The sequence below is a fragment of the Anastrepha ludens genome, chromosome 6, assembly GCF_028408465.1.
Source record: "Anastrepha ludens isolate Willacy chromosome 6, idAnaLude1.1, whole genome shotgun sequence".
NCBI classification, from domain to species: domain Eukaryota; kingdom Metazoa; phylum Arthropoda; class Insecta; order Diptera; family Tephritidae; genus Anastrepha; species Anastrepha ludens.
Window position 1 is genome coordinate 62,393,353 of NC_071502.1, and position 27,248 is coordinate 62,420,600.

General features: G+C 37.6%; 2 protein-coding genes across 10 annotated transcripts; one reads left to right on the forward strand and one right to left on the reverse strand.

The window, feature by feature from the left end:
* The first annotated feature begins 1,204 nt into the window (after positions 1-1,204).
* LOC128865824 (ankyrin repeat and SAM domain-containing protein 4B) lies at positions 1,205-11,023 on the forward strand. Of its 6 annotated transcripts, none has more exons than XM_054106194.1 (6): positions 1,205-1,290; positions 2,135-2,340; positions 9,073-9,216; positions 9,347-9,568; positions 9,648-10,673; positions 10,739-11,023. In XM_054106194.1, the coding sequence occupies exons 2-6, from the start codon at positions 2,318-2,320 to the stop codon at positions 10,902-10,904; spliced, it is 1,581 nt and encodes a 526-aa protein (XP_053962169.1). In that variant the 5' UTR covers positions 1,205-1,290; positions 2,135-2,317; the 3' UTR covers positions 10,905-11,023. The 6 variants fall into 6 exon arrangements, with proteins under 6 accessions (XP_053962169.1, XP_053962172.1, XP_053962170.1 ...); XM_054106197.1 differs by having other exon boundaries at positions 2,230-2,340; XM_054106195.1 differs by having other exon boundaries at positions 1,207-1,290; positions 2,118-2,340.
* On the reverse strand, positions 10,922-26,706 carry LOC128865823 (multidrug resistance protein homolog 49). 4 transcript variants are annotated; one of them, XM_054106187.1, is made up of 12 exons: positions 26,635-26,671; positions 26,356-26,553; positions 17,997-18,168; positions 17,900-17,933; positions 15,080-15,273; positions 14,874-15,018; positions 14,698-14,798; positions 13,102-14,621; positions 12,865-13,034; positions 12,090-12,802; positions 11,868-12,030; positions 10,922-11,808 (listed from the first exon to the last, which is right to left on the reverse strand). In XM_054106187.1, the coding sequence occupies exons 3-12, from the start codon at positions 18,107-18,109 to the stop codon at positions 11,059-11,061; spliced, it is 3,903 nt and encodes a 1,300-aa protein (XP_053962162.1). In that variant the 5' UTR covers positions 18,110-18,168; positions 26,356-26,553; positions 26,635-26,671; the 3' UTR covers positions 10,922-11,058. The 4 variants fall into 4 exon arrangements, with proteins under 4 accessions (XP_053962162.1, XP_053962164.1, XP_053962163.1 ...); XM_054106189.1 differs by lacking the exon at positions 26,356-26,553 and having other exon boundaries at positions 26,635-26,706; XM_054106188.1 differs by having other exon boundaries at positions 26,358-26,686.
* Between the last annotated feature and the right edge of the window lie 542 nt (positions 26,707-27,248).

Below are 27,248 nucleotides of genomic sequence, written 5' to 3' on the forward strand. Positions count from 1 at the left end.
GTAGTTCTCTATAGTTTCTCTAATCGTATTATAACCTTCTTCCTTAGAGAAACACATCAGGATTCGACTCGTTTTCTAATCTAAATGCTTGTTGGGTTCCTAGCGGATCTTCAATCTAGAACTCGAATAATAATGTTATTTAGTATTTGCGCCTTCTGATAGAACAATCAATAGATTTTTATACAAATGTCAAATCCTTAAATACATAATACGGCGTAAAATGCTTCACCTTGAAAAATGTTTAAGGCTTTGTAATTGCAGTTTTGTTGTGCAGGCAATTCCACTTCCGCTTCACTGATTAATTCATTTGAACAATAACTAAAATCAGACTGACGATGTGTACTCAAAGCACTACACTGCGTTCGTTATGTAGGGGTTTTTGCTAACGGGCGGGAACCGTCAACTTATTCAGAATTCAGTATGTAGGTGTTTTTTGTACAGACACTTTGTTATGTAACATAGAGGCTTTTGTTAAGGAAACTTTACCCATCAACACATTCCGAAGGTTTTCACATTCAAGACTTCTATGATATGTTACATCTATAGAGTATTTTTATATGGCAATTTTTGCAACAACGAGGGTTTTTAAGGGAATTCAGCAACAATTTTGTTATATTGAGTTTTTCGTTTCATCAGGATTCATTATACGAGGTTTCAATGTATTATACTCTCAAAATTTGTTTTAGGATGCTTCTCAGCAGTGAAAAGTCTTAGGCTTTGTCCTGTTAGCTTATGCTTGCTGCTTGTTACTTTTAATTGTTTATATGTATGTATCTATGTATGTACGTAGCTCACATGAAAAAGCGTGCCATTTAGAAAATCTCGTCTTTTAGCCATTTTTAACTGAAATACCGTTTTTATAAAGTTCTGAAGGTATTATTTCCACGGTGGACACTCTTTCTGATGTTACAAACAAAGTAATGTATATGCGAGAATATTACCCAAGTACTTCTATACAAGTGTGTGCGGGTATAAAAACGGCGAAAACTTCGAATTGAATTAGTTAAGGTTTTTGTTCGTAATTTTTCGACTCTCCCTAGAGCAGGCAAAAGAACTCAATGAGCACCAGTGTGCCGATAGATAGACATCTCTCACAGCTACGTGTACGCTCTCAACTCCAACTTTGCAAGCCAAGTTAACTAAACCCACTCGCTAACACAAAAAACTATGGCCAACTCGCCACAAGTTGCTGCAGTCTTTGTGTGCCACTCATCGCGCCAACAACACCGGGAAAACAACTGATCGCACAATCGGTTGCCAATCGCCACCGAGTGGTAGAAAACTCGCTTGGTAAAGAGTGTTTGAGACGCGTTAAAAAGAAGTTGCAGCTGCGCGTGTTAATGTCCTATACTACAATACACGTAGTTTGTGAATTGTATACGCGAGCGTTGTGTTTGTAGCGCTTTTATGTACATACGCAAACATTTACTTAGATTTATGCTATGTACATATATTTGTATGTACGAGTGTGTGCTAATTTGGTGACTTTCTGTTTGATACATCCCATTAATGTTTTGCTTTTTGTTGCTACTGTTGCGCATATAGATTAAATTTTTGGTAATACATGTACATATGTATGTACATGCATATGTACGAATGTGTGTGCATTGTATACAAATATTATAATAAAAATATTACACAAAATTTCAATAATTCCATGGTAGTTCGGTATGTGCATATGTTTGTATACGTATACATTGTAAGTACATATTTCCACTGCCATTACATTCATCAAATGATCTGCCAACGAAGTTGAGTGAACTTTAAATTACAGCAATAACAATTCTCGTACTCCACAATTCGTCCAATTTGTTTACAAAGTTTATAATATAAACGCGTTCTTTCGAACTAATTCAAAGCTACAAGGGAAGTTGTTGTAGGAAAGTGCAAATACATATCTACATTGATATACATACAAATACAAGTATGCTCATACATATGAATGTACGAGTATATAGTTTTGCATTTTTTTTACTTGGTGGCATATAACTTCACTTAATGTTCCAACTGCCGGAAAAAGATAGTTGTTTAGCTTGGAGTCTACGTATTGCTGCTTTTCGTAATGTGCTTGTGTTCTGTTGTTTTGTTTTATTTTTGTGTATTACCAACAAATTCAGAGCAAGGAGTCTTACAGAGAATTGGGTCACTGGAAATAACAACAAATCTATACATGTGTACATACATATGTATGCACCGGAGTATACCGTATAAAATTTTGATCATTGACAGTGAGCGAATGTTGTAGCCGTTATACGTGATCAGTGAAAAGTTCATTGCATACCACTCCGATTTGATAAGAAAAAGGCAAAGATTAAGCATGTCTTGCGATCGTTTCCACAAGTGAGTATCTGCATTCGTATATACAAGTGGTACTTGTACATAAATTTAGCATATTTGCACATACATATAATCTGCATATGTACATATGTATGTATGTATCTGGGAACTTGTCTTCAGATAATTTTAAGCACATTGGGATTTTTTCCAGCAATCACGTACCGTGATAGCCACCGAAGCCGAATGGATTGGTGCGTGACTACCATTCGAAATTCGGAGAACGTAGTTTCGAGTCTCCGTGAAACACCAAATAGAAGAAAAGTTTTTCTAATAGCGGTCGGCCCTCAGCAGGCAATAACAAACCTCCGAGAGTATTTCTGCCATAAAAATGCTGCTCAAAATAATATCTGACGTTCGGAGTTGGCTTAAAACTGTAGGTGCCTCCATTTGTGGAACATCAAGATGCACACCACGAATAGGAGGAGTAGCTCGACCAAACACTCAAAAAGGGAGCAAACGCTAATTATATATGTATATATACATATACGTACCGGATTACATGCATTTGCTATACCGTTTTATTTATTCATATATATTAGGCCGGGTCGATTTGTGGGGAGGCAAAAAAATCGCCCATTGCTCTGTACAAATCATATTCTAGGGATCAAAATAAGAAAATTTGCCGAAGGAATCATACCTCTAAAACGAAATCTGATGTCCCCCAATTTGGGTCGAACTTTTTAGTTTCTTTTCTATAACTCACTTAAATTAATTTTTTCATTTACATACATATGTTCTGACTAAATGAATTTCTTAAGAGAAAAAATAGATATTATTATAAATAAATAATAAATACTATTATAAATAAATAAAAATAAAGAAAAAACATAGCCATTTAGCTGATTTTTTCATGTAAAGGCCAAAAATGGTGATATTTTTAATTTGGGGGGCATCAGAATTCGTTTTTCCTTCGGCAAAGTTTCTTATTTTGATCCCTAGAATACGATTTTCACAGAGCAATGAGCGATTTTTAAATCGACCCGCCCTAGTATGTATGTACATGCATATATTTATCCCGATGTGCCTTTCCTCCATCGAATGTGAATTGTTTACCACTTTATCGAGGCACAGGAGCACCGCGGCGGTCAAAAATAGTAAACATGCTGCAATTTTGTATGTGATCTACTTTTCCTTAAGAAAGAAGAAATGTGAAATATTGTCAGGATTGACCCAGTGCCACGCCTTTCACTCTTATGCGTCAAAGTGTTAAAAGTTATCCGATATTGATTAAATTTGGCTTGCATATACATACATATACATCTGAAATATAGTGAAGAAGGATCCACAAGAAAGCCTTCACATAAAATGTAGCTCCAGAGGTTATATATGGTCGGAATCTGATCAAATATGGTATTAGCCTGTTACTATGAGGCCCATTTTAAATGCATCAAATGATAAATATACTTTTCTTGAAGACGCTTCACAAGCAAGCATTCCTTTATAATCCCCAGTATACAGCTAATTTGTCGAAAACAAGCGCAATTTCATTACAATTTAGCATAATTCAAATCATAGTTTCACGCAGCTTAAATTTATGTTTTGAGAAAAGCTTAACATTTTTATATTAGCCTACTTCCCCACCCACCATCGCAACGAAAATCTCTACTCCCAAGACAAGACCTTTCCGTCAATCCGAACAAAACTACTTTAGTCTTGTTCACGAGAAAACGGAAATTGGATGAATTTGAAGGGTGTGACACTTAGTATTGCTGACGATGTTAAATATCTAATATCTCATTAAACATTTTTCAACAATGCCGAAGAGGCTTTGGGTCTGAAACTCAGGATCTATATAGACCGCAAAGAAGTGTATGTTTAAGCATTGCGGGTACAACCTCCGGCAATGCTGTAAATGCTATGCTTGCTTTTCTCCCCTTGGATCGTAAGATACAGCAGGAAGCAATTAAAACAATGTGTAGATTTCATAGATATGGTTTTTTGCACGAACACAGAACTTCGGGACCCAGAGCGATCTTTAAGATGCTGTCTGAGTAGTATCCACTCTTTTTCGCACTTAAAGACGAGCTGATACCCATAGTTTCATTTGGAAGGAAATTTAATGTCAGAGATGTGTGAGTAATGGAGCAATCCATAATGTAATCAGGGAGGTTTGACGGAAATTTTCTTTACCGATGGGTCCAAGAATGAAATAGGGCCTGGGCCGAGATTTGATGTCAGAGATGCGTGAGTAATGGAGCAATCCATAATGTAATCAGGGAGGTTTGACGGAAATTTTCTTTACCGATGGGTCCAAGAATGAAATAGGGCCTGGAGCCGGATGGTACTTTAACGATAGTAATATGTATCACTATGTTATGGGCGAAATGGCAACTGTTTTCCAAACGGAAATGTTTGCCATTCTGAAAGTAGCAGAATGGATAATTGAGAGGAAATGGATCGGGAAATAATTTAGAGTCTTTAATAACAGCCAGGCTGCACTGGAGAATGCAAAGCAAAGCTCAAAAATTGTTCAAGAATGTAAGAAGAAGTTTAATTCTGTTGTAAGATGCAATAAGCTTGTACTTATATGGGTTGGAGGACTCTGGAGTGTTCAAGGAAATGAAATTGGCGATGAATAGGCCAAGCGCGGATCAGCGGTTACCGCACAGAGACCAGAACCAATATTTGGAATTAGTTGTACAGCGATGATGTATGCAATTTACATAAAGAGCGATTACCCAGTCTAGAACGTTGCAGATTTGATAAGAGTTTTGTGACAAGCCCGAATAGAAAAATGTCGAACTTTCTTCTGAAACTTGGTAGAATAAAAATCTGGTTGACGGCCGGTATTGTTACAGGACACAACCCATGGGATCAGCATATGACGACTATTAGAATCGTTGAGGACTCGTTCATTATATTCCATTCTATTTATAGCCCATATAATTCTAGTAAGTTTGAAGCCGTTCGAAATCGCATTTGTGTAGCTGGGTATCGAGGTAATTCCATGGAATCTGATATTTAAATCGGTAAACATTAAGGGTATTTAACTTTACAAATTTTAGGTCTGTAGATAATATCGTGTCAGCAGAGTCAAAGTGATTGAGGTTTTTCAATGTGCAATTTTTCCTGGCCGTTGAGTGTGCATATTTAAGCCACAATTTCAAAATGTTCTCAATTGATATCAGAACTGGTCCAACTCCAAGTCACTTGCAGTGCGTTTACACAGGGCTTTTTGAGAAGGTGGAATTTCCCGATGGACGGACCAAATATTTTGTGAAACTTCGATTTAAAAAAATTTCCATATACGCACTTGTTTGCACTACGCTCATAATAAAGATCTTAGAGTATCACTGGAGTGAAGATTGAGACTGTGCAGATGTTCAACCAGGATGTTGCGGGACTTAAAACTAAATAAGAAATATTTTTTTTTTAAGATAATCCGGCCGTAATTTGGCCATCCGTAAACACCATTTTTGAATTAATCGCTGGAGGACTTCGGTCGGTATCTCGTGAATAACTTTAGTAATGTGCGCTTAGAATACCTTAATCGAAGCCGGTTTATCCACAAAGCATTTATACTTTGCATACCCCTACAAATAAGAGAAGAAAGGTGTGATAGCACACGATTTGGTGGCTAATCCAATGGTCCGAGACGAGAGGTAAATTGTTCACCGAAAAGACGACTCAGTAAATCTATTGTTTCACGGGCTATATGGCTAGTAGCGCCGTTTTGTTGAAACCAAATGTTGTGGAGATCACGGGCTTGATCTTTGGGCAACAAAAAGTCGTTTATCATGGCGCGATAACGTTCATTCACTGTTACACTGGCGTCAGCCTCGTCTTTGAAGAAATATGAGCCGATGATTCTTCCAGCCCATAGGCCACACCAAACGGTTGTTTTTAATGGATGTAATTGATGCGGCCGCCGTGGCCGAATGGGTTGGTGCGTGACTACCATTCGGGGCGGTCGCCTCTCGACAGGCAATGGCAAACCTCCGAGTGTATTTCTGCCATGAAAAAGCTCCTCATAAAAATATCTGCCGTTCGCAGTCGGCTTGAAACTGTAGATCTCTCCATTTATGGAAAAACATCAAGACTCACACCATAAATAAGAGGAGGAGCTCGGCCAAACACCCAAAAAGGGTGTACGCGCCAATTATATATATATACAGTCGAACTTCTCTACAATGAACTTCCATATAATGAAGCTCTCCTTATAATGAACTGGTTTCGAAGACACTGCTTTTTCGTTCTATATTACTTTCGGTGTATTTTTGTCTCCTTATAATGAATTTCTATATAGTGAAGTTTTCTATATAATGAACAAATTTTACAGCTGGAAATTCAAGCGTCCTAAGTTTTTGTCTCCATATAGTGAATTTTTTCAAAAGTTTTCTGTTGCAAAAACATACAGTTAGATGTGGACAAACTGTAATGAGGGGAATCCCAAAATTAAAACAGAAAGAGCTGAGCTATTACAGTTTTATTCAGTGATTGAAGTTAAAATGACGCATCGAAGCTGCATTTCGCTTGAAAAAAAGTTATTAATGATTAACAAAGTTAATGAAGAAAAGAAAAAAAAAAAAGAATTCGGAGTTCTTCCCAGCACTTTATCAAATATTTTAAAAAATAAGGAAGTGATTTTAAAAAATGCGGAGGATTTGGCAGTAAATATCAAACGCAAAAGACTTCGACCTTGTAATTTTGAGGATATTGACGAAGCAATGCTGAAATGGTTACTCGTTGCACGTGGTAAGAATCTCCCTTTATGTGGACCATTATTGAAGCAAAAGGCCACAGATTTTGCGGAAGCACTAGGACCCCACGAATTTGAGGCAAGTACAGATTGGTTAGACAAGTTCAAAAGTCGGCATGGCGTTATCCAAAAGACATTATGTGGGGAAAGTGCTGACGCCAACATAGAAAACCGTGATGAATGGGTAACGAACGTCTTACCGAAATTAATTGAAAATTACAACATTAACGACATTTTTAATGCCGACGAGCAGAGCCGTAGAGAGCATATCCGGGCCCCGGGGGAAAATTCCGGGCCCCGGGGGAAAATTGCAAGTACGGGCCCTTTCCAATAATGTCTAATTCTTATAAATACGTATAATCTCGAGTCCGGGCCCCTATGAGAACTCCGGCCCCGCGGGAAAAAGTACCCTGCACTGCCCACCCTAAAGATGTAAGAGACAAGTTGAGAAACATTCATCTCGCTTATTTTCCTCCCAACATGACTTCGTTACTGCAACCAATGGACCAAGGCATTATCTACAACATGAAACAACATTACAGAAAACGAATTTTAACGAATATATTGACTCAAGTGGATGAGGGAAATTCTGTTATGGCCATAGACTTGCTGCAAGCAGTTCGAAATCTTAGCAATATATGGAATGTCTGTGTTAAACCAGAAACAATTGCCAACTGTTTTAAAAAGGCTGGATTTTCAAAAGATGCTATTCAGATTCCATTTGAGCATTGGGATGAAGAGGACCTTCTTTCAAAATCGGATTTGGCTGCTTTACAGTCTTCATTTAAAAAAGTAGCAAATATCGAAGCATCGTTTGATGACTACGTAAATGTTGATAATGGTGTGCAGACTTGGGACAACTCATCCGAAGAAGATATTCTCAACAGCATTTTTGAAAGTCGCGGAGTTCCAGCTGAACCTGGCAAGCATTTATCTTTTTATAGTCAAACAAAAATTTAATATGTAAATATTATTTCAGATAACGATGAACACGATTTGACCGTTGAAGAATTGGCAGAAACTGAGGAGGCATTACCTACGTTGATATAAGCTGCTTCATCCATTAGCGTAATTAGAACCTTTGTGGAAATCAGGAGTGACGTGCCGATTAATGTTTTCAACTCTCTACATGATTTGGAAGCTTTTATTGAAAATGAAAAATGGAAGACTGTAATTCAAACCAAACTCACTGATTATTTTAAATAAAATTACATAAAAAATCAATGTTTCTTTATAATGAAGTTTCTATATAGTGAAGTGATTTTCAGGTCCCGTGCGAGTTCACTATATGGAAGTTCGACTGTAATTGCTCTTCAGCCTAAATATGACAACTTTGCTTATTGACGTAGACATTAAGTAAAAAATAGGCCTCATCGCTGAATACCAAAAGTTAGCTTGAGCGTCTGTCAAAAGTGTTCATCGTTTGACAGAACTTCGATTTTCGTAATACAACTGTACGATTTGTAAACGTTGTTGAGGCGTCTTTCCATGATGAAATATCAATGAATAATTAAACAAATTATGCATTTAGTTTGACAGTAGTCATGCGTGATCTGTCAAAAAATCCCTATTGGCAAAGGCATCTTCAATCTGATCACCCTTTATTAGCAGAATATTTAATAAAATACTTATTTATGTATGTATACTGGTATCAGAGTCATTAGATAGAGATTCTTAATAAAGAAACCAAAAATAGTACAGTCAAAGGGATGCAGTCAAAGGAAGCTAACTCTTTTTCTCTCATTCCCCATTTGCCTTTCTCCATTGAAAGGTATAACTGTGGCGCCAAGAAGCTAAAAGTTGTAAGAGATGTGGTAAAAAAGGGATCATCTTCAAAAAATAAATATGATGAATGGCTCTACACAAAAATAATAAAGATAGCCCAACCAAGTTGGATTTTGATTGTTTTAATTCAATTTATAATCCGATACCTCTGAATTGATCACCCCTTACCTAGTACGTTGACATGCATGTGCTTAAATTAATTACAACAAATTATTTTATTTTACCCTTTACATATTACCCTCCATCTGAAGAGCTGCTAAAGATGGACTGCTGGATGTGCTAAAGGAAGCCACACGCAAGGACGCCAATGCCAAGGATGATGATTCAATGACACCAGTACTATGGACTGCCTTTGAAGGACGTTTGGATGCGTTGCGGCTGCTCTGTGGCAGAGGGTAATTACATAAATGCATATACACAAACATACATTCAATTTTTTATAAACGAATAGTCACACAAGAGCACAATACATATATACAATGTAACTCCAGTATTAAAATATTCACGCAATTGCTTTTATTACAGCGGTGACCCAGACAAATGCGACCAGTTCGGCAATACAGCCTTGCATTTGGCCTCCGCCAAGGGTCACATGCATTGTGTCGACTTCCTTGTGAAGTTTGGCGTGAATATCTATGCGCTGGATATTGATCGTCATAGTGCCAAAGATTTGGCTGCCATTAACAACCGCGATGACATCTTGCGCTACTTGGATAGCGCCACTGCAAATTTCGAGGCCAACGAGAAGTAAGAATTTTCATTTGTGCATACATTCGTATGTATGTACGCATTTTAAAAAATATCTAACTCCTGCCATCCATCACAGAAAAAAAGCAAAAGCTATGCGCGAAGTAGCAGAGAAGAATTGTGAAAAACGCATGCGCGAGTACATGAAACGCCAACAGAAGCTGGAAAACGAGCATATCGATGTAAGCAGTAAATCAGTGGCTGGTGCATCCAATGGTAATAAGTCGAATATGTTGTCAACGCTTAAACAAAAGATTTGGTCTAGCCAAGGCAATCTGCATAAGCCCCCAAGAGAATCCGCGCCTGCTGCAGCGCCATGCCCTAGCATCAGTGGCGGCAGCGCTACTACAAAATTCAGTGAGCTCGTATCACATGCCAGCGGCAGTTGCGGCAGTGTCGGCTCAATTTCAAGTAGCGCTGGTACTATGCAAAAGAAGTTGCGCTGCCAACAGCATTTGCATCATTCCACCAATAAAGCCGATGAAACTGGCTTTAAGATCGGGGGCATCGAACCGGATGGCAAACGTACAGTAACATCTCTGATAGGAGTGCAGCGCGACTCGGAGGTTTTGTATGTGGGAACATTCAGTTCGAACGAAGAGAGCAGCAAGCGCGGTAAAATTAGTGACGTTTTCGAGGTCGATGAGCCGAGCAGTGATCGAGAACGTGAAACTACAAGGCTGGGGTATGGCACTCTTTCACGTTCATTCTCACAACCGGATATACTCGGGGATTCGCTCGCATCCACCGGACGACTTGGTGATGAGTTCGCAATGCAGCGACCAGTGGGGCTCTTCGATCGCCCAATGTTGGGCAGCATATCATTTAGACGTTCTGTAACAGCAGCGCTCAGCCAATTGCAACCAGATAATTACGCTGAACTCGACATGGAAACGGGTACTACGAGTACAAGCACAGTAACCGGACGCCAGGCTGCTGCGACAACTACGACGAAAACTCGTAGCAACAAACAACGTTCTTTCCTCAATATATCCGACTCGGATTCTGAAGGCGCAGACGGGTACAGTGACGATGAGCAAGAGAATAGAGGTAGTGCAATTGCTCGTTTTCTCACCGCCTGGGGCTTGGAGGAGTATTTGGCTGTGTAAGTGTTGTTGTGTTGCTTTCAGAATAGGCTAACATATATAACTAGATTATTTGAACTTTCAGTTTCCAAAAACAACAAATTGATCTGGATACTTTGATGTTATTAACCGAGGCGGACTTGAAGTCCTTGGCACTCCCCCTAGGCCCTTTTCGAAAACTTACTTGCGCCATACAGGAACGGAAAAATGCACTCGCCAATCCTGGTGCAATGACGGATAGCCGTCTTTAAAGCAAATACATGCACAGTTATAAACTTAGTTATACATTTATTTACCAAGTTTGCTCGTTCAAGAGTGATAAAGTAAAGTAAACATTTCGTGGACAATTCGATTTAACAAGGAAAACAAATACTTAAAATATCAATTAGAAAAAAATTATCCTGCTTAAGCTACCTGCTGCATCATGTATAGCTCTGCATACATGCCATTCAGTGCCATCAACTCCTCATGGCTACCCTTCTCGATCACACACCCTTTTTTCAGTACATAAATCAGATCCGCATTACGAACTGTGGTCAGGCGATGTGCAATGGTTAGGCACGTGCGTCCGCTACGTGCCGCATCTAACGCTTCCTGTACCACTTTCTCGCTCTCCATATCCAACGCCGATGTAGCCTCATCCAAGATCAATATTTTGGGATTGCGCACCATGGCACGCGCAATGGCAATACGCTGTTTCTGACCACCCGATAGTTGCGCGCCTTTGCTACCCAATCGAGAGTTGTAACCCTGGGGTAAGGAGCTGATAAACTCATGTATATTTGATTTTTTGGCCGCTTCGATAATTTCCGCCATTGGTATATCATCGCGGAAGTTGTTGCCATAAGCGATATTCTCGGCGATTGAGCGATCGAATAAAACTGGTTCTTGTGAAACTAGGCCCATGCCAGAACGCAACATATCGAATGAGAATTCTGTGGTTGGAACACCACTAAGATTCACTGTACCCCTGACTGGGTCATAATAACGCAACAACAGCTGAACGCAGGTAGACTTGCCAGAGCCTGAAGGTCCAACTAATGCCACTGTGGTGCCGCCTTTAATATTTAAATTAAGATTTTGCAAAATGGGTAGGGTTTTGCGGTTGGGGTAGTGAAAGTCGATGTTTTCGTAAGTAATGTCACCTTCAGATTTCTTAAATTGGTTAAAAATCGTTAGAAGTCGCGAAGCGTATTAGATAAGAGAATACTCACCATAGGCGTGGTATAAGGTTTTTCTATTGGATTGTGCATAGTGGGCACACGTTGAAATAATTTCAAGAGGCGTCCAGCTGAAAGCACACCAGCATTTACATCAGGCGCATAGGATAAGGCCTGACCAAGCATCCATGAGCCGTATATGAGACCTTCGGAAACCCTAGTGAAGATGAAGTTATTCAATAAAGGCCATCAGTCATCCACACCTTTTACGCTTACTTTATAATATCCTGATAAGGTACTTCCCGGTCCGCAACTAAAATACCGCCGTAATACAAAGAAATACCATACGATATGAACGGCGCGGTCTGTCCCAAACCAAACACCAATCCACGGAAGCGCACCTTTTGGCGACAAGCGTTATTAGCTTTGTCAATTTGCGCACAATATCGCAATAATACTTCGCGTTCCAGTCCCAAACTTGTTACTGTGCGTATATTCGCGATAGCTTCCACTGCTACACGTGAAGCGTTCTCTATGGCTAATCTCTCGGTGTTCGTACTTGCTTCCATGAATCTTGCTTCGAAATATATAGACACGCACACGATTGGCACCGTCACCAAAGTCACCAGCGCCAATTTCCACGAATAAATGAATGATATAACCACGCCAATGGCAAGGGTGGAGACAGCTTGCACAATAATACCGATGCGCGAACCTGTTGCACCCTGCACATTCGAGCAATCACCAGCAAGCCGAGCACACAGTGCACCCACCGAATTACGTTCGTCATCGAAATAGGCGACTTCCTGGCTAATTATCGCCTTGAAAGCATCATGTCGTAGGCGAGAAGTCATTTTTGCACCCGCTGCTGTGAACATATAGGATTGCAGGAGGGAGCCAACACCCGCTACTGTGCCGATGACGATAAACAGCATGGAAAACAAAATAGATTGCTTTGTGATATAAGCATCATCGGGGTCGGACATTATCTAGAAAGGAGTAACAAAATTTAATATCTCAATGCTTCAAACGTTATACTTGCACTACTCACTCCAAAGAATTCGCCAAAGAGCACAGCCCATGTGGGAAATGTAGCGCCGTGCAACATGGACGCTATGCAGCCGATTAGAAGGTAACGCCATTCAGGCGCATTCATTTTCATCAGCTGTACAAAAGTGATTTTATCTTTTTCTACATGGATTTTCTTTTTTTTCGATTTCTCTGTAAAATATGAAACGAATTTGGTGTTATTTTTTAACCGCTCCCAAATTATTACGATTGCACTTACTTTTGCCCGCCATACTCTCAGCGTCTGCTTCATCCAAGCTCGAATCACCCTCTTCGTCGGAATCGACCAGTACCTTCAGTTGCTGTTTGCGCTGTCGTACTGTATTCGAGGTATTCGCCAATGCTTCTTCCTCTGTTTTGTGTTTCGATATCATTACCAACTTACAGTACAGTCCTTCTGAGTGCATAAGTTCCTCGTGAGTTCCTTGCTCGACCACAACACCATCTTTCACGAACACAATTAAGTCGGCGTTTGTCACCGTCGAAAGACGATGTGAAACCACAAGCGTAGTACGTCCTTGGCTCACTAAATCGAGTGCATCTTGCACTCGACGCTCCGATGTGGGATCTAGTGCCGAAGTTGCTTCATCTAAAAGCAATATCTTTGGTTTACGTACAAGCGCACGTGCAATGGCTATACGTTGTTTTTGGCCGCCAGACATTTGTGCGCCACGCTCACCCACCATTGTGTCATAACCATTTGGCAATTTGACGATGAAGTCGTGACAATTCGCCATACGTGCGGCCTGCTCTATCTCCTCTTGCGTAGCTGTCGGCTTGCCGTGACGTATATTCTCGCGAATTGTTGTAGCGAACAGCACTGGTTCTTGACCGACAACACCAATCTGAGAACGCAGCCAGCCTACATTGAGCTCACGTGTATCGCGTCCATCCAAACGCACACAGCCAGTGGGCGCATCATAGAAGCGCTGGAACAATTGGAGAGTTGTTGATTTGCCGCAACCAGATGAACCCACTATCGCAACTGTTTGGCCTGCCTTCACTTGCAACGAGAAACCACGGAGCACTTGTATATCGGGCCGTGCTGGATAACTGAAATGTAAGTTTTCAAAACTTATGTTCCCTGCAACATGTTTCAATTTGTCGCCACTTTCATCGAATGGATCAATTTGCGAAACTCGGTCGATGGTGGCAAAGATATATTGTGCAGCACCTGTTGCCGTTGAGAAGGACTCCACATGTGGCAATGAGAAGCCTAGATTCTGTGCACCCATTATAATACTGAACAACACAATCACTAATGAGGCAGTGGTATAGAGCTTTTCATCCTCATAACGGTACTTTAATATCAGTTGGATACCATACCAAATAGCAATTGCATAGGCGATATAAATAATAAACCACATAAGGCCGGCGCCAATGCCAGAATATAAACCCTTCTTCCGACCAGTCAGTTCAGCTGGCACCAATAGCTTGGCGAATCGTTCAGTTTCCTTGCGTTCACCGCTAAATGCGAAGACGGTACGTATGCCCGAGAAAACCTCCTCGGCGACGGCGCCAGCATCTGAGTAAGCCTTCAGTTCCTTTTCTGAGAATGTGCTTTGGATTTTGGCAACCAGTGCAGTAGAAATAATTATGAATGGGCCACAGGTAAGTACTACCAATGTTAAAAGCCAGCCATAGATAAAAGAGAAAATAACCCCTGCAACGAAGGTCATTACAAGGAATACAAAAATCGCCAATTTTTCGCCCATGCCATCCTTCATTTTACTCAAGTCCCTGCATTTAAAAGATCATTGTACTTAAGTAAATTTTGAAGAAAACTATATTATTTTATAAGATATTTCAGACTTACTCAGCCATCTTATTGGCGAATGTATTGCTCGAGGAAGTGTCGTACCAAGTCATATCTTGACGTAATATTGATTCCAAAAACAACTTGCGAATTTTCGATATCTACGTTGAGTAGCATGAGAGCAGAGTAGGCGTCATTAATTTTTATAAAGTTATTTTATATGGATTTACACAAACCTGTCTGAGTGCTACACTATTTATGATATTGACTGACAGTGCCAAAAGTATCATCAGCACTATAATCCCAGCAACGGTGCCTAACATAAAAGCTAACGAATCCTCTCTAACTGCTTGCATATTTTCTTCGAGGCTCGCATTCGTACTAAATTTCCAAAAATTTGTGTGAATTTTAAAATAATCAAAGTGTTAACTATTGCACTTACAGCTTTCTGCCACCACCGAAAATGCTCAAAAGCGGTGCTGATGTGGATGTTCCATTAGCAACGTCGCGATCTATGAGCAATGTCGTAAACTCAGCGTAGATGATCATATTGTATGGTATACATATTGAAGCTATTGAGGCTATAACAGTACCGCAAACTATAAGCAAGCGATCCCATATTGTAGTGTAGCGGAACTGTAAGGAATGAGATGGAGAAGTATAGTATGAGAGAATATAAATGCATTAAGAGCGAGTGTACTATCCCAAAGGTGCAAAAAAGTTATTAAATAAAGATTAAAGAACAAATTGCATTCGGAAATAGCTGTGTACTTCTCTTCCGGAGGCAAACGAAACCGAGGAAACTAAAGGTAAGAGCTGGTAGGAAGGTATGTGAAATGGTGAAATACTAGTCTGGCACTCCGCAAATAGTACTAAAGCGCAGTTTTGAAACCATTATGAGACCTCCAGAAGGCAGATATCTACAGCCAGACCTGTTGATGTAGTGGAGATGATTGATGGGATTGAGATTGGAATACTGCTGCAGACAGTCGAAGAAAGAAGCATCCTGTGACCTCAATCGTCTAGCTGCCTTCTCTGGAATGTCGCCACAGCTTCTGCAATGGGGATTAAATGGTAAACCTAGCTTTTCTGCATGTGTGTCGAGCGTCCAATGACCGGCATTGGAAGTACCTAAGCCGCAGAATTTTTAAAGCTATGGCAGGAGTAATATTTTTATAACGGCAAAGTACTTTTTGTAACTTTTTTTCAAAAAGTGGCTGCAAGTTGACGCTTTGAAGCTACCTTCTGGTTATCGCCTTGTACCAGAGCTGTAAGGTGAATGACCATTAACTTGATCTTTTGAGTGCTCAAAAACTCTCTTAGTGTGAGCCACTATGTGGGCTTTGTGAAGGATAATTCATCTTCGGCGGTTGGATTTCCTTAATCCTCCGAAAATTTCTGGCAGTCATTTGAAAACGAGGTGCTTCTTCCGCGAACACTTTTTGTTTGGATTAAGCTCGTCTTGAAACACCCAAACTGTTGATTGCTGTTTTGTTTTCGGCTCATATGCCGAAGATTTGTCACGTGTCACGATGTCTTAAACTTGCTTTGAATCACAGCGGTTGAATTTTTCAATCGACTCGAGGCGTTTTTGGGCAATTGTCAAATTTTGCGGGATCCAACAAGAACAAATCTTCTTTACGACCAAATGTTCATGCAACATTGAATGAATGCTGGTACCACTAATGCCCAAGGATGCCTCTATCACGTGATATATCACAGCATCGATTCTTTCTGGCACAACAACCGTTTTTGGACGACCTTAACGAAATTTATACTGCAAGGATCGACGTCCACTTTGGAACTTGTTGTGCCAGCGGTTCGCACGGGTTAGGTGTCGTGCTTCAACGCCACAAGCCGAAGTAAGTTTATCGATGCATTCCTGTCTCGATAATCAACGTCCAAAATCATAATAAATTATCGCACGAAAATTTTCATGAGGCAATTCCAGTTTTTGGGCGAGATGAAGATTTTAATTCACTGACAAAAGAACAAATAAAGCTCGTAAGTGAAAACGTTTTATACTGAAAATACCAAGCTTTTCGATTAAATATCAAACTATAATTCATTACACATAGTGTTCCAAAGCCGTTTTATACAAAAAAATATCACTAGTATGTAGTGAGTCGAAGTCACACAAGAACTCCGTCAAGCCAAAAGGCTTATAAGACCTTTTACCTAATAGGGAACTGCATAACATGCGTAAAGCAGACATAAGTGTAGACTCTGTCTTGATGGAACCACGGAGAATACTCGTATTTTGTGCAACTGTGTTGCCTTGGCAAAAACAAAACTGCAAAGAAATCAAGAATGCTCCTGTTGCTGATATTCTGAAACTTGTCCGCAAGGCGGAAGAATTTGGCTTCCAATCAATTCCCAACCTGAGGTAGGGCCCATCTAGGATAAATATAACCTCATGTAAGGTAGCAGTGCCAGTCTATGGGATTATAATTTATTACATCTAAAGCATGTAGTAGCACACAAAAGATCTTTTAGGTCGAAGTATCGGCCATTGGGCACACTACAGATGCAAAATTATTATTATTACTATATACATAGTGAGCCGAAGGTGATCTATTTATTCAATATTTTGCACATTTTTTTTTTTGCATTAGAAAGAGAGCTGAAATCATCTATTGTATTTTTTGAACTATTTTGCTAGTTTATTGTAGATTTCATATGTTGGTATTGGCTAAAAATTCCTAATTAAATTTTATTTGCAGGTTTCCTTCAGTTAGTTTCAATATGGAGTTGGATAGACTGAGGAAGCTTTTCGGTTGGTCAGTCGGTTCTGCTTTGGGTTGGGCCGATATAATAATTGTTGACTTCTATTCGCGACCGTTATTTTGTTCGACTAGTTTTGCTCCTTTTTTGCGTTACTTCTTCAACACTTTCCTTTGGAACTTTGTACCTTTAATAAAGGGGAGTCGCCATGGATGGCACTGGACCACATGTTACATTTTGATACTCTCGCTCATTGCTTCGCAGCATTGGCTGCTGCGTCGGCAATGGTGTATGCGAATGTACTTTAATCTTCATCTATCCTAGGTTTATTTCATGCATTCTACCAGCTTGGTTTTAGACTTTCTACTATTTTCTCTTCGCTTAATTGCTTAAACGAGTGCGAGTAAGTCCTACTTCTAGACATATTTACAGTTGGATGAAGGACCCCAGAGTTACCCATAGTAAACCGTTAAACTAACTAACGAATTGCGAATACGAACAAACAATATACTATGTATTGCTTATAATTAATACTCACCAGCTCCAAGTATGAGTATTTCTTTTGTGATCCGCTATGAAAAGAATAAGAAAATTTAGTGGTGCCTAATTAATTGCCTATGAATAAATAAACTTACTTCTGTGTTTCAGCCTGAAAGTCCTTCGGACCTGGTAATGGGACCGACTTCTTGAAATTACCCCCTGGCTCTATGGGACCGTGTTCTGAGACGCTATAGCTGCGGCTAACCATTTTTATTTTATTTTATTGGGCTCGAAGTATTCTTGTGTTTCGCAAATGTATAAATAAAACTGAAATAAATTAACAATAAAGCATTATTTAAAAATTTTATTCCGAGAAAGTACGGAGATAAGTAATCAATTGAATATTATAAAATATTTAAATAAAGAATTGCTCTTCTACGCAGCTACTGCAAAGTCAGAGCAGACAGGGAAACGTTACGCTGATTTTTAAATATGATAAATGACTATCATCTGTTAATGTAGATATGTATACCATATACGTATGTAACATAGTCATTTAAATTTATATGTATACAATATATCTATTCAATTTTGCGCCTTCAAGTGTAAAAAATGGTTTAATTGTTTGAAGTGGGTGATAACAAATTTCGAAGAGGCGCGCATTTGCATTCACGTATAGACGTGCATACACATTTACCCACACACATTTGTATAAATATACAGTATTGAGAAAAACTTAAGCACACTCTTCGCAGATTTTTTTACATAACTTATTTATCAATAGAAAATGTAATATTTTTTGTAGGTAACCAAAAAAATGTTAACAAAAATCTACTACTGGTGAATTTGCGGTATTGACGTCTGCGGAAAAAGATATATTCACTTTCAGCTATAATTGGACGTGCACTAAGATAAGCACTAACTATAATTTAGATGAACATCATTTTAAAATTTTAAACGTAGTCGCTCATATTCCATTCAGAGCGCTACAGCGCCAAAATTTGTTTGGCATATTTTGTGAAAATATTGTAGTTCAAGCCCATGGCGGCTGCCCTGGCCGAATGAGTTGGTACCTGACTACCATTCGGAATTCAGAGAGAGAACGTCGGTTCGAATTTCGGTGAAAGATCAAAATTGAGTTTTTTCTAATAGCGGTCGCCCCTCGGCAGGCAAAGGCAAAAACCTCCGAGTGTATTTCTGCCATGAAAAAGCTTCTCATAAAAATATCAGCAGTTCGGAGTCGGCTTGAAACTGTAGGCCCCTCCATTTGAGAAACAACATCAAGACGCACATCACAAATAGGTGGTGGAGCTCGGCTAAACACCCAGAAAGGGTGTACGCGCCAATTATATATATATATATATATATAGATGTATATAGTTCAAGCCCAATGAAATGATTTTCAAAAGGATTTGTTTATAAAATAAGAGAGACTTGAGAGAGTGAAAATTCATGTGAAAGAAAGCTCGAGTTTAGATGTAAATGTCCTCTAAAGTTCAATTAAAAAATTAAATTGTGGATTGAACAACAAAATCATATCGTAAATTAACTAGCACTTAATAGTACCAGAGTTTTGTTAATTATTATTTTTTTTTTTAATTTTACGAAACGCTGAATTCAAGTTTTTTGTTTTGGTTACTTATTTTTTTATTTACCAGTACTGTATTTTGTCGCTGTTATTATTCGTAAGAGAACAATAAAAAACAATAGATCACTTAAGTCTTTGGCCATTTAATTGCCAAGCAATTACATAGTATATTTGAGCGCATCTATGCATGTGCGTGTGTAGGTATATAAATATTTACTTTTATTGATACGCAATGAGGCGTACTTACATATGATATCTCAGTAAAACGTACTAAATGTTTATTACTTAATTATAGGGTATACAAATTTACATAGTTTTATAATGTTTTTCAAAGTTGTTTGCTAGGTTTATAACTTTCTGTTTGGCAGCTCATTAATACCGTTTAGTAGAAAATAGCACTGATGGATAGAATTTGTGAAAATCCACTACCGAAATTGCTATAATTGTGCGGATACTCTTAGAAAATATTTTTTGATTTCACACTGAAAGGAGAGATTTATGCCATTACCTCAAAAACATTTACTGAACTGACAAACGAGATTTACATATCTAATTAAATTTAGCCGATATTATGCTGTGAACGAAAATTTTGTCTAAAGGGTCAATGTCACAAGGCGGCTATTTATTGAGTATGGCGTTTAGTAGATAATCTCCATATCTACTTATATAAATTTTATTACATCCAAAATATCAACTGAGTTTTCCTCCACATGCCATGATAAGACGGAATTAAATTATAAGTATAATCATGTGGGGTAGCCTATAATTTTTTTAATTAATGAAATGATGGAAATATACGAGTATCGAAATATTACTTAGGTATGCGACTCAAGTAACTCTTTATGCACTCTTACATAACACCCCACCCTTCTTCTCCACGATAGATTTATTGCTTGTAAAGCATTAAAGAAATGCATTTAAAAAAAACGTGCAACAGGTAAATTAAGGGATATGCTCCAGAACTACATTTAAAATTAAGGCGAAATAATTTCAAATTCTTCTAAAAAAATTCGTGCTAAATAAACATTTTATTTTAATACCGAACACTTTTATTACAAAAAAAATTATTTTTATTACAAAAAATAAACGATTTTTTTGTTTTTAACAAACAATTTATTTTTATTACCAAAAAATTTATTTAAAGTTCAATCCATAAATATGTATGTATGTGCACACAACATGTAAAAGCGTAAACTGAAGTTAAGAATAAAAATCTGCTTCGCGACTATTCACCGTTACTTGATGGCAAACGTGCAAGTATTTTGCGTACTGGATTAAAATGTTGATAAGTCAGATACTACTATATGTCCGATATGTCCCGCCCAACCGTTGAGTTTCATTCAAATGAAGGATATCGGGGACTATAACGGTTTCGTTAGTCTTTTGTCTGTTATTAGCTACTGTTTTTTGGTGTCTTTCGTTGGTTATATTACTTTTTCACCAAATGCACATTCAAAGTTTTCAGATTTTGGGTTCGAGTTGAGTTTTGAATTGTCAACTGTCTGCACTGCATGTTTGGAAATTCTCTTTAAACTGTAATTCACTTATTTCATTCTTGTGTATGTACTTATATTAAAATTTTAGGCGCCGGTAAGCTGTAAAACATTGTTATTATGTTTCGATTAAAATGCATTAATAAAAGAGCAAAAATAACTTAAATGAGCACTATTGGCATCATTAATGTTAAATTGCATGCAAACCCAACACAAACACGCTGTGCAAGATGGATTTGAAATGGGTTTGGGTTATGATAAGATAGATAGATAAGAGTTTATTAAGTAGTAAAACGTCGCAATATTTACGTTTTCGCACAATTTACAGAATATAAACCTTAAACAGAGTATAAACATTAAGTCTACATCATTATGTTTATATATTTGTCACAGGTTTCGGGTTTTTAAAAGATTTTCCGAGGGAAAAACTACTATAAAAAACTAACTGAAAAGCTAACATTAATCTGTATGCCTACCACGGCCTAGTTGAACACTACGAAACTTCAGCAACTAGCAGATTGTACGAAAAACTACAAGGAATTTTAAACCTTTCAAAATTTGTACTAGATCTGATAAAGTCTTAGTGTTTGTCTTGTCGTGAAGCTTGCGGGTGGAGAAATCCAATGGGATTTTGTATTAGCATCATTTTGAGCACCTTATTTTGGCAGATTTGGAGTTTTACAATATGCAACTTTGCTGGACTTTATTCCAGGCTGGCTAGTCATATGATATTATTGGCTGAAATATAGATTTGTAAATTATGAATTTATTTTCATTACTTAAGCTTGAGCGTCTATTTATTAAGGGATAAAATAATTAGTCAATTCATATGAACAATTGATTAATTTGGGGAAATTAGAGCAATAAATAATGCATAGTAAAGGACCAAGAACCGATCTCTGGGGAACTCCAGCGGGTAGCTCGATCGTGTCGAGTAACGATTTTTTAAAAAGCAATTTGCGATTTTTACCAGAGATAACGGAAATTTTACTAATTTGTAAATAAGTCCATCATGCCATATTGAATCAAGAGCTTTCTCAACGTGAAGCAGCATTAAAGCGGTTGATTTCTTGTGATTGAAATTATACTTGACGTGATTATACTATAGATTTGTTCAATCTGATGACTCGTGCTATGGTGATGTCTAAATCCAAATTGCCCGTTTGGCATAGTCATATGGCCTAAGAGCAGAGATATTTTATTTTTAATATTTTTTCCAAAAATCTTGCTTCAGTTGCTTAGAAACCTAAATACTGTAATTTGATGCAATAATTTATAAAAAAAGTAAAATATAACACGGCTTCTTTAGGTAAGAGTCTGATCATAATATTTTTTGTGCCATTATGCCCTGCAGCTTTCCTTAGTTCTGCGCTATGCAGAAGATCCTGAACATAATCTGAATCCACTTACTCAGATATTGGTGTGTCTACATCTCGCGAATTTCGTTGGCGTATAGCTGCATCAACTAAATTTGAGACGAGTGGAGTGCTTAATTGATTGGACATCCTGTGATTTTCGAAAAAGTTGTATACAAACAAATTTTCTTTTCCATGACTTAGGTCTTATTTAACTCACGTAGAGATGAGATTTGCGCATTATTTTACAAATGTTTTGATTGAACTATACAATAACAAAAGAGCAAGAATAACTTAAATACATACATGCAAGCCCAACACAAACAGGCTGTGAAAGATGGATATTGTTTAGTTTGGGATTTGTATGGGTTTTGACCAAGCGGCAGAACGCCCAAAAGAAAGCTGTGATGGAAATGTTATACAAAATTAATCAGCCTATTAGAAAATTTATGATTTTCGTAAATGGCGTGGTACATCAATTATATTTGACAATCGTGAACTAGACAGCGCAGTATACAAACAGACAAGCAGTGGAGTGCGTAAAGGTAAAAATAAAGATTTTAATCGCTCAAAATATTTTTTTGGTTTGTAGAAAAGTTATTCCAAAACGTAAGTGATGTTCCAGTCGGACGTGGTTAGTTCTAAAATATACTTTTTATATCTTTCAATGTATATGTAAAGGATTTTCCAATAACAGGTGTTATCTATCGCTATCGAGAAATGATTAACGATTTTGTATGGCCGGAATTGGATGGTATTGATCTGGACAACTTTTATTTTCAACAAGACGGCGTTACGTGCCACACAAGCAACGCAACCATTGATCCTTTACGGGAAAAGTTTCCGGACCGTGTTATCTTTCGAAAATGTGATCACAATTGGCCACCGAGATCTTGTGATTTAACACCTTGTGACTTTTTTCTTTGGGTCCACGTGAAAGTGAAGGAAAACCTTTTATATGTAACATACGAATGTATAACAAGAACAATTTTTACTTCATAAGGCATTATTTTGAGAATTGTGGTTTTAGGAACTAATTTTGTTTTTCGTATAAAAGAGTTTATTGGTGAACCGTGCGCGGAAATTCGCGTTTTCAATAAGAATATTTTCCTGGAAGTATTTAATATACATAAATAAATGAAGTTTCAATTCAAACTGGCCATGATAAAAAGTAGAACTTGAGCGCTTATTAATGTACTTTGTGACGTGGCATCATTTGGAACTCCAAAAATCTCTCAACCTAATATGGTCGAATTATTCATCAATCTGAGCCATATGCAGCTTATAAAGAAACATTTACAAACCTATTAAAAAAAATTTATATATAATATTACGAAGAATACCCGCACCTCTTGTTAGGAACTGTTAAACGTGTGATGAAGTGACTCATTGGCAACATTTGTAATCATTATTGAGTTGATTATTTGAGTTCCATTCTTGATATCAAATATGTACTTTTGTTGTTTATTAGTCTAAATTATTAGTGTTTGCAAACTAACAGTACGCTGATGGTAGGTGTGATTAACCGATTCTGTTCATTTAGTAGCCCAAGTTATCGACTTACAGTCTGTCTAATAGAAGCGTGATCGCCACAACTTAGAAACTATTTTACCAATTCGATTTTAACAAACTGCATTGTATTTGTATACTTATTATACGCAATTATACGCAATATATTCAATATATAAGTCAGCTCAATTTGCCTTGACAACTATTTGACCGCCCGTATTTGCCTTCATTTGAGTTTTTGCTTAACTATTGCCCAAACATTTTCAATAGGGTTCGCATCAGATGACTGTGAAGGTAAATTTAACCTTTCAATCCCAATTTGCTGTTTTTACTCTACACACTTTCGGCATCGCTGCTTGAGAGCGTTGTCTTCTTGCAAAATCGAAAGTTGGCTAGTTCTTCCATACATCTTCGCAGCCGACGACAATAAGGTTTTTTGGTCAAATTTATTTAACAAAATTGCATTCAAGTTGGCGGTAAACGAAAATAATTGCCTAAATTATTTTTCGGAGAAGCACCCCCAAATATAAACCTTAACTGAATGCTTAACAGTTCGTTGCAGTGGTCGATTATCAGCAGAACCGACGTATGCAACTATTCACCCTAACTCCGTTCTGAATTTGTGTTAGCGCAAGCAAGCCTTTTTCCATGTGTGATAATGAGTACAGCTGTTTTTCAGTTTGCCCCAGAATTTGAGGTCGCGTAAATGTACTCGACTCGTGAATTTGCATACATTAACACCACTTTTCCTTAAAACTGCTTTTGCTTCACGCACCGAAATGTTCGGCTTTGTCACAAACAGATCAATGATCTTCTGATTTTGCTTTGGAAAGGTTTTTTTGGTCTCATCCGGGGAAGCCGTCAACGTTTTTAACTTCGGTGTACCATTGCATCCATTTATTTCTGAACGTCTTCCACTCCTTCAAATATATTGCTGCAGATGATTGTGACATTTTTGAACCTTTAGGGCGTGTACATAGGAACACTGCTTCAAATGGTTTTTTATACGCGGAACTCATTTAGAAAAAACAACGTACGCTTTTAAAAATTCGCACAAAACTAAATTGCGAAAAGGATACGCGTACTTAGCAGCACTTAATTTTTTTATAACGAAGCTCTAAGTTTGAATTGTACCGGTCACGGTAGACAGACTGTATTTACACCACGGAAATTTGTTTCTTAATGTTCAATAACTTTTTATAAAATTATAACTCATTAAGCTTGTATAACAAAAACCGTAAATATCCAATTTTAAAATTTTGCACCAAGATAGAATTTTCATCAAAATTTCAAACTTTTTAGCCCACTAATTTTTTTTTATATTGGAAGAAAAAGCACAACGTAGTCAACAAAAAACAAATCAAAAATCAGAACGGGAAAAATGGAAATAAAGTTGATTTCCAGCAAACCAGCTTTGATAATATAATACAAGTATTCAAGCAAATTTTCGGCAAGGCTCTCCAATTTCTTTGATTGTGTTTGTTTGATAATCGCGATTGATTAAGGCTAGTGCCATAAATTTTAAAGTATCGAATAAATTGCACTACAATGGTAGTACATTTTCAGGTGTTTCCGATTAGAAAAATTATGCGGTCAGATGTGTGAAAGACAGGACGAATGTTTACCGTATCTACAAGGAGGTGCAAAATTAATCAGCTTAACGGAAGATAGATAAGTTTAGTAAATGGCGTCCTACGTCAATCATATTCGACAATTGTGAATTAGACAGCTGTAGTTTACAAACAGACAAGCAATGGAGCGCGTAAAGGTCAAAGTAAAGATTTTCATCACTCAAATAATTTTTGTATTTATTTAATATAGTAAAATCGTTATTCAACAAAACTGGATGATTAATTTTGCGCTTTGTACAATCGACTTAACAATGTGCTCGTATGTATGCATCTATTAACTATGTCCAGAATGGCGTTACATCATCCTATTGGATGTTGCTCTTATTCTTGCAAATAGCGCCAGTTGCCATTTTGACTTATTTTCTCAAATCAAGAGCATTTAATTTAAACTGAGTCATAAACATTTACGAATAGAACCGTTTTTAACAAAAGCTATGGAATTTTTTTTCACACCACTGTATGCTATTATATTTGAATTGCAAAAAATTAAAAAAAAATGTATGTTTCTACAATTGTTTTAAGCCGAACAGCGTTTAACTACACAATATTAAGGTGTTAAGAATGTGTTAGTAAGCGTAATAGTTTTCTATTATTCTATAGAAAGAAATGTGAAGTTCTCCAGATTCAAATAAAACGTCGTTTTTGGTTAGGCAAAAGTTGCATTTTAGTATTTAAATTTTTGAAGGAAACACTGTATTTTCTGCAAGTATGTTTACTTAAATATTTTATACTGAATTTTACAAATGTGCAATAGAATTGTACCACTGAATCATTTTTTGCTGTTGAATTTCACAATATTTTCTACATTTTTCCAAATTTTTTCTAGACAATTTTCTTATACACATATTGTACATACATACATATATGATTTTAGTCCACAATTTTAAGTAGAACTTGTCAATTCACATTTTTGTGTTTTTCTTTTATTAAACACTCACACGTTTTTAATAACGGATTCTTGCGCCCGTACTTTGCGGCCGGAATACTGGATCCTTCTATTCTAATTTTGAATATTCGAAATCACTCTTATATACTCGGATTTTGCGAAAAGCTTCACTCAGATAAGCGGTAGATAAGAAAATTCGAAGGGTTGGTGTAGGATAAAATGTAATGCCAAATCGTTTCGAGCCACCTAACTTCGTTTATGTTTAGAAATGTTATTAGTATTCTTATCACGCTACTCGAGTTTTAGCGCAAATTCTATTTTATTACCGTACCTCAGTATTTTATTTTGCCAACACGTGTACTCGTTATAAGCTCCCAAACTCGACTGAAGCAGGCACTCTATTTCAATTGAATGAAATATTGATATATTTCAACGATTTTTTGGAATAAGACACAGCAGCAACAGTAATGTGGCCCACAGACACGCAACAAATCATAAGAATCGGCTGAAATTGCAAAAGATCGCTACAAGGCGCATTCATGAAAGGTGATAGCATTTGACCAACAACAACATTTTAGAACGTCATGACAAGAGAAAATACGAAAGAAAAAATGAGAACTGTGTTTTACAGCCGACATGCAGTTATAGTTAGAACCATATGGCACGTCGATGGTGCGAATAGAACGACGTTTGGTCATTTAATTTTGTGCTGGCATCCTAATGTACACGGCGAAAGAAAAAAATAAATAAATCAGCTGGTCTACTGATATCAGCAAGATCTAAGTTCAACATACTACTAATTTTTCCTAACTTATGCGAATTTCCGAGTGATCAGACATATGCAAAACTCATTCAATAGATTTTTATGTGACAGTTTAGAATGTATGCGAAGCATGCGTAATCAGACCTTTACTCAGCAGTAAACCCACAGTGTGTGGTGAAACG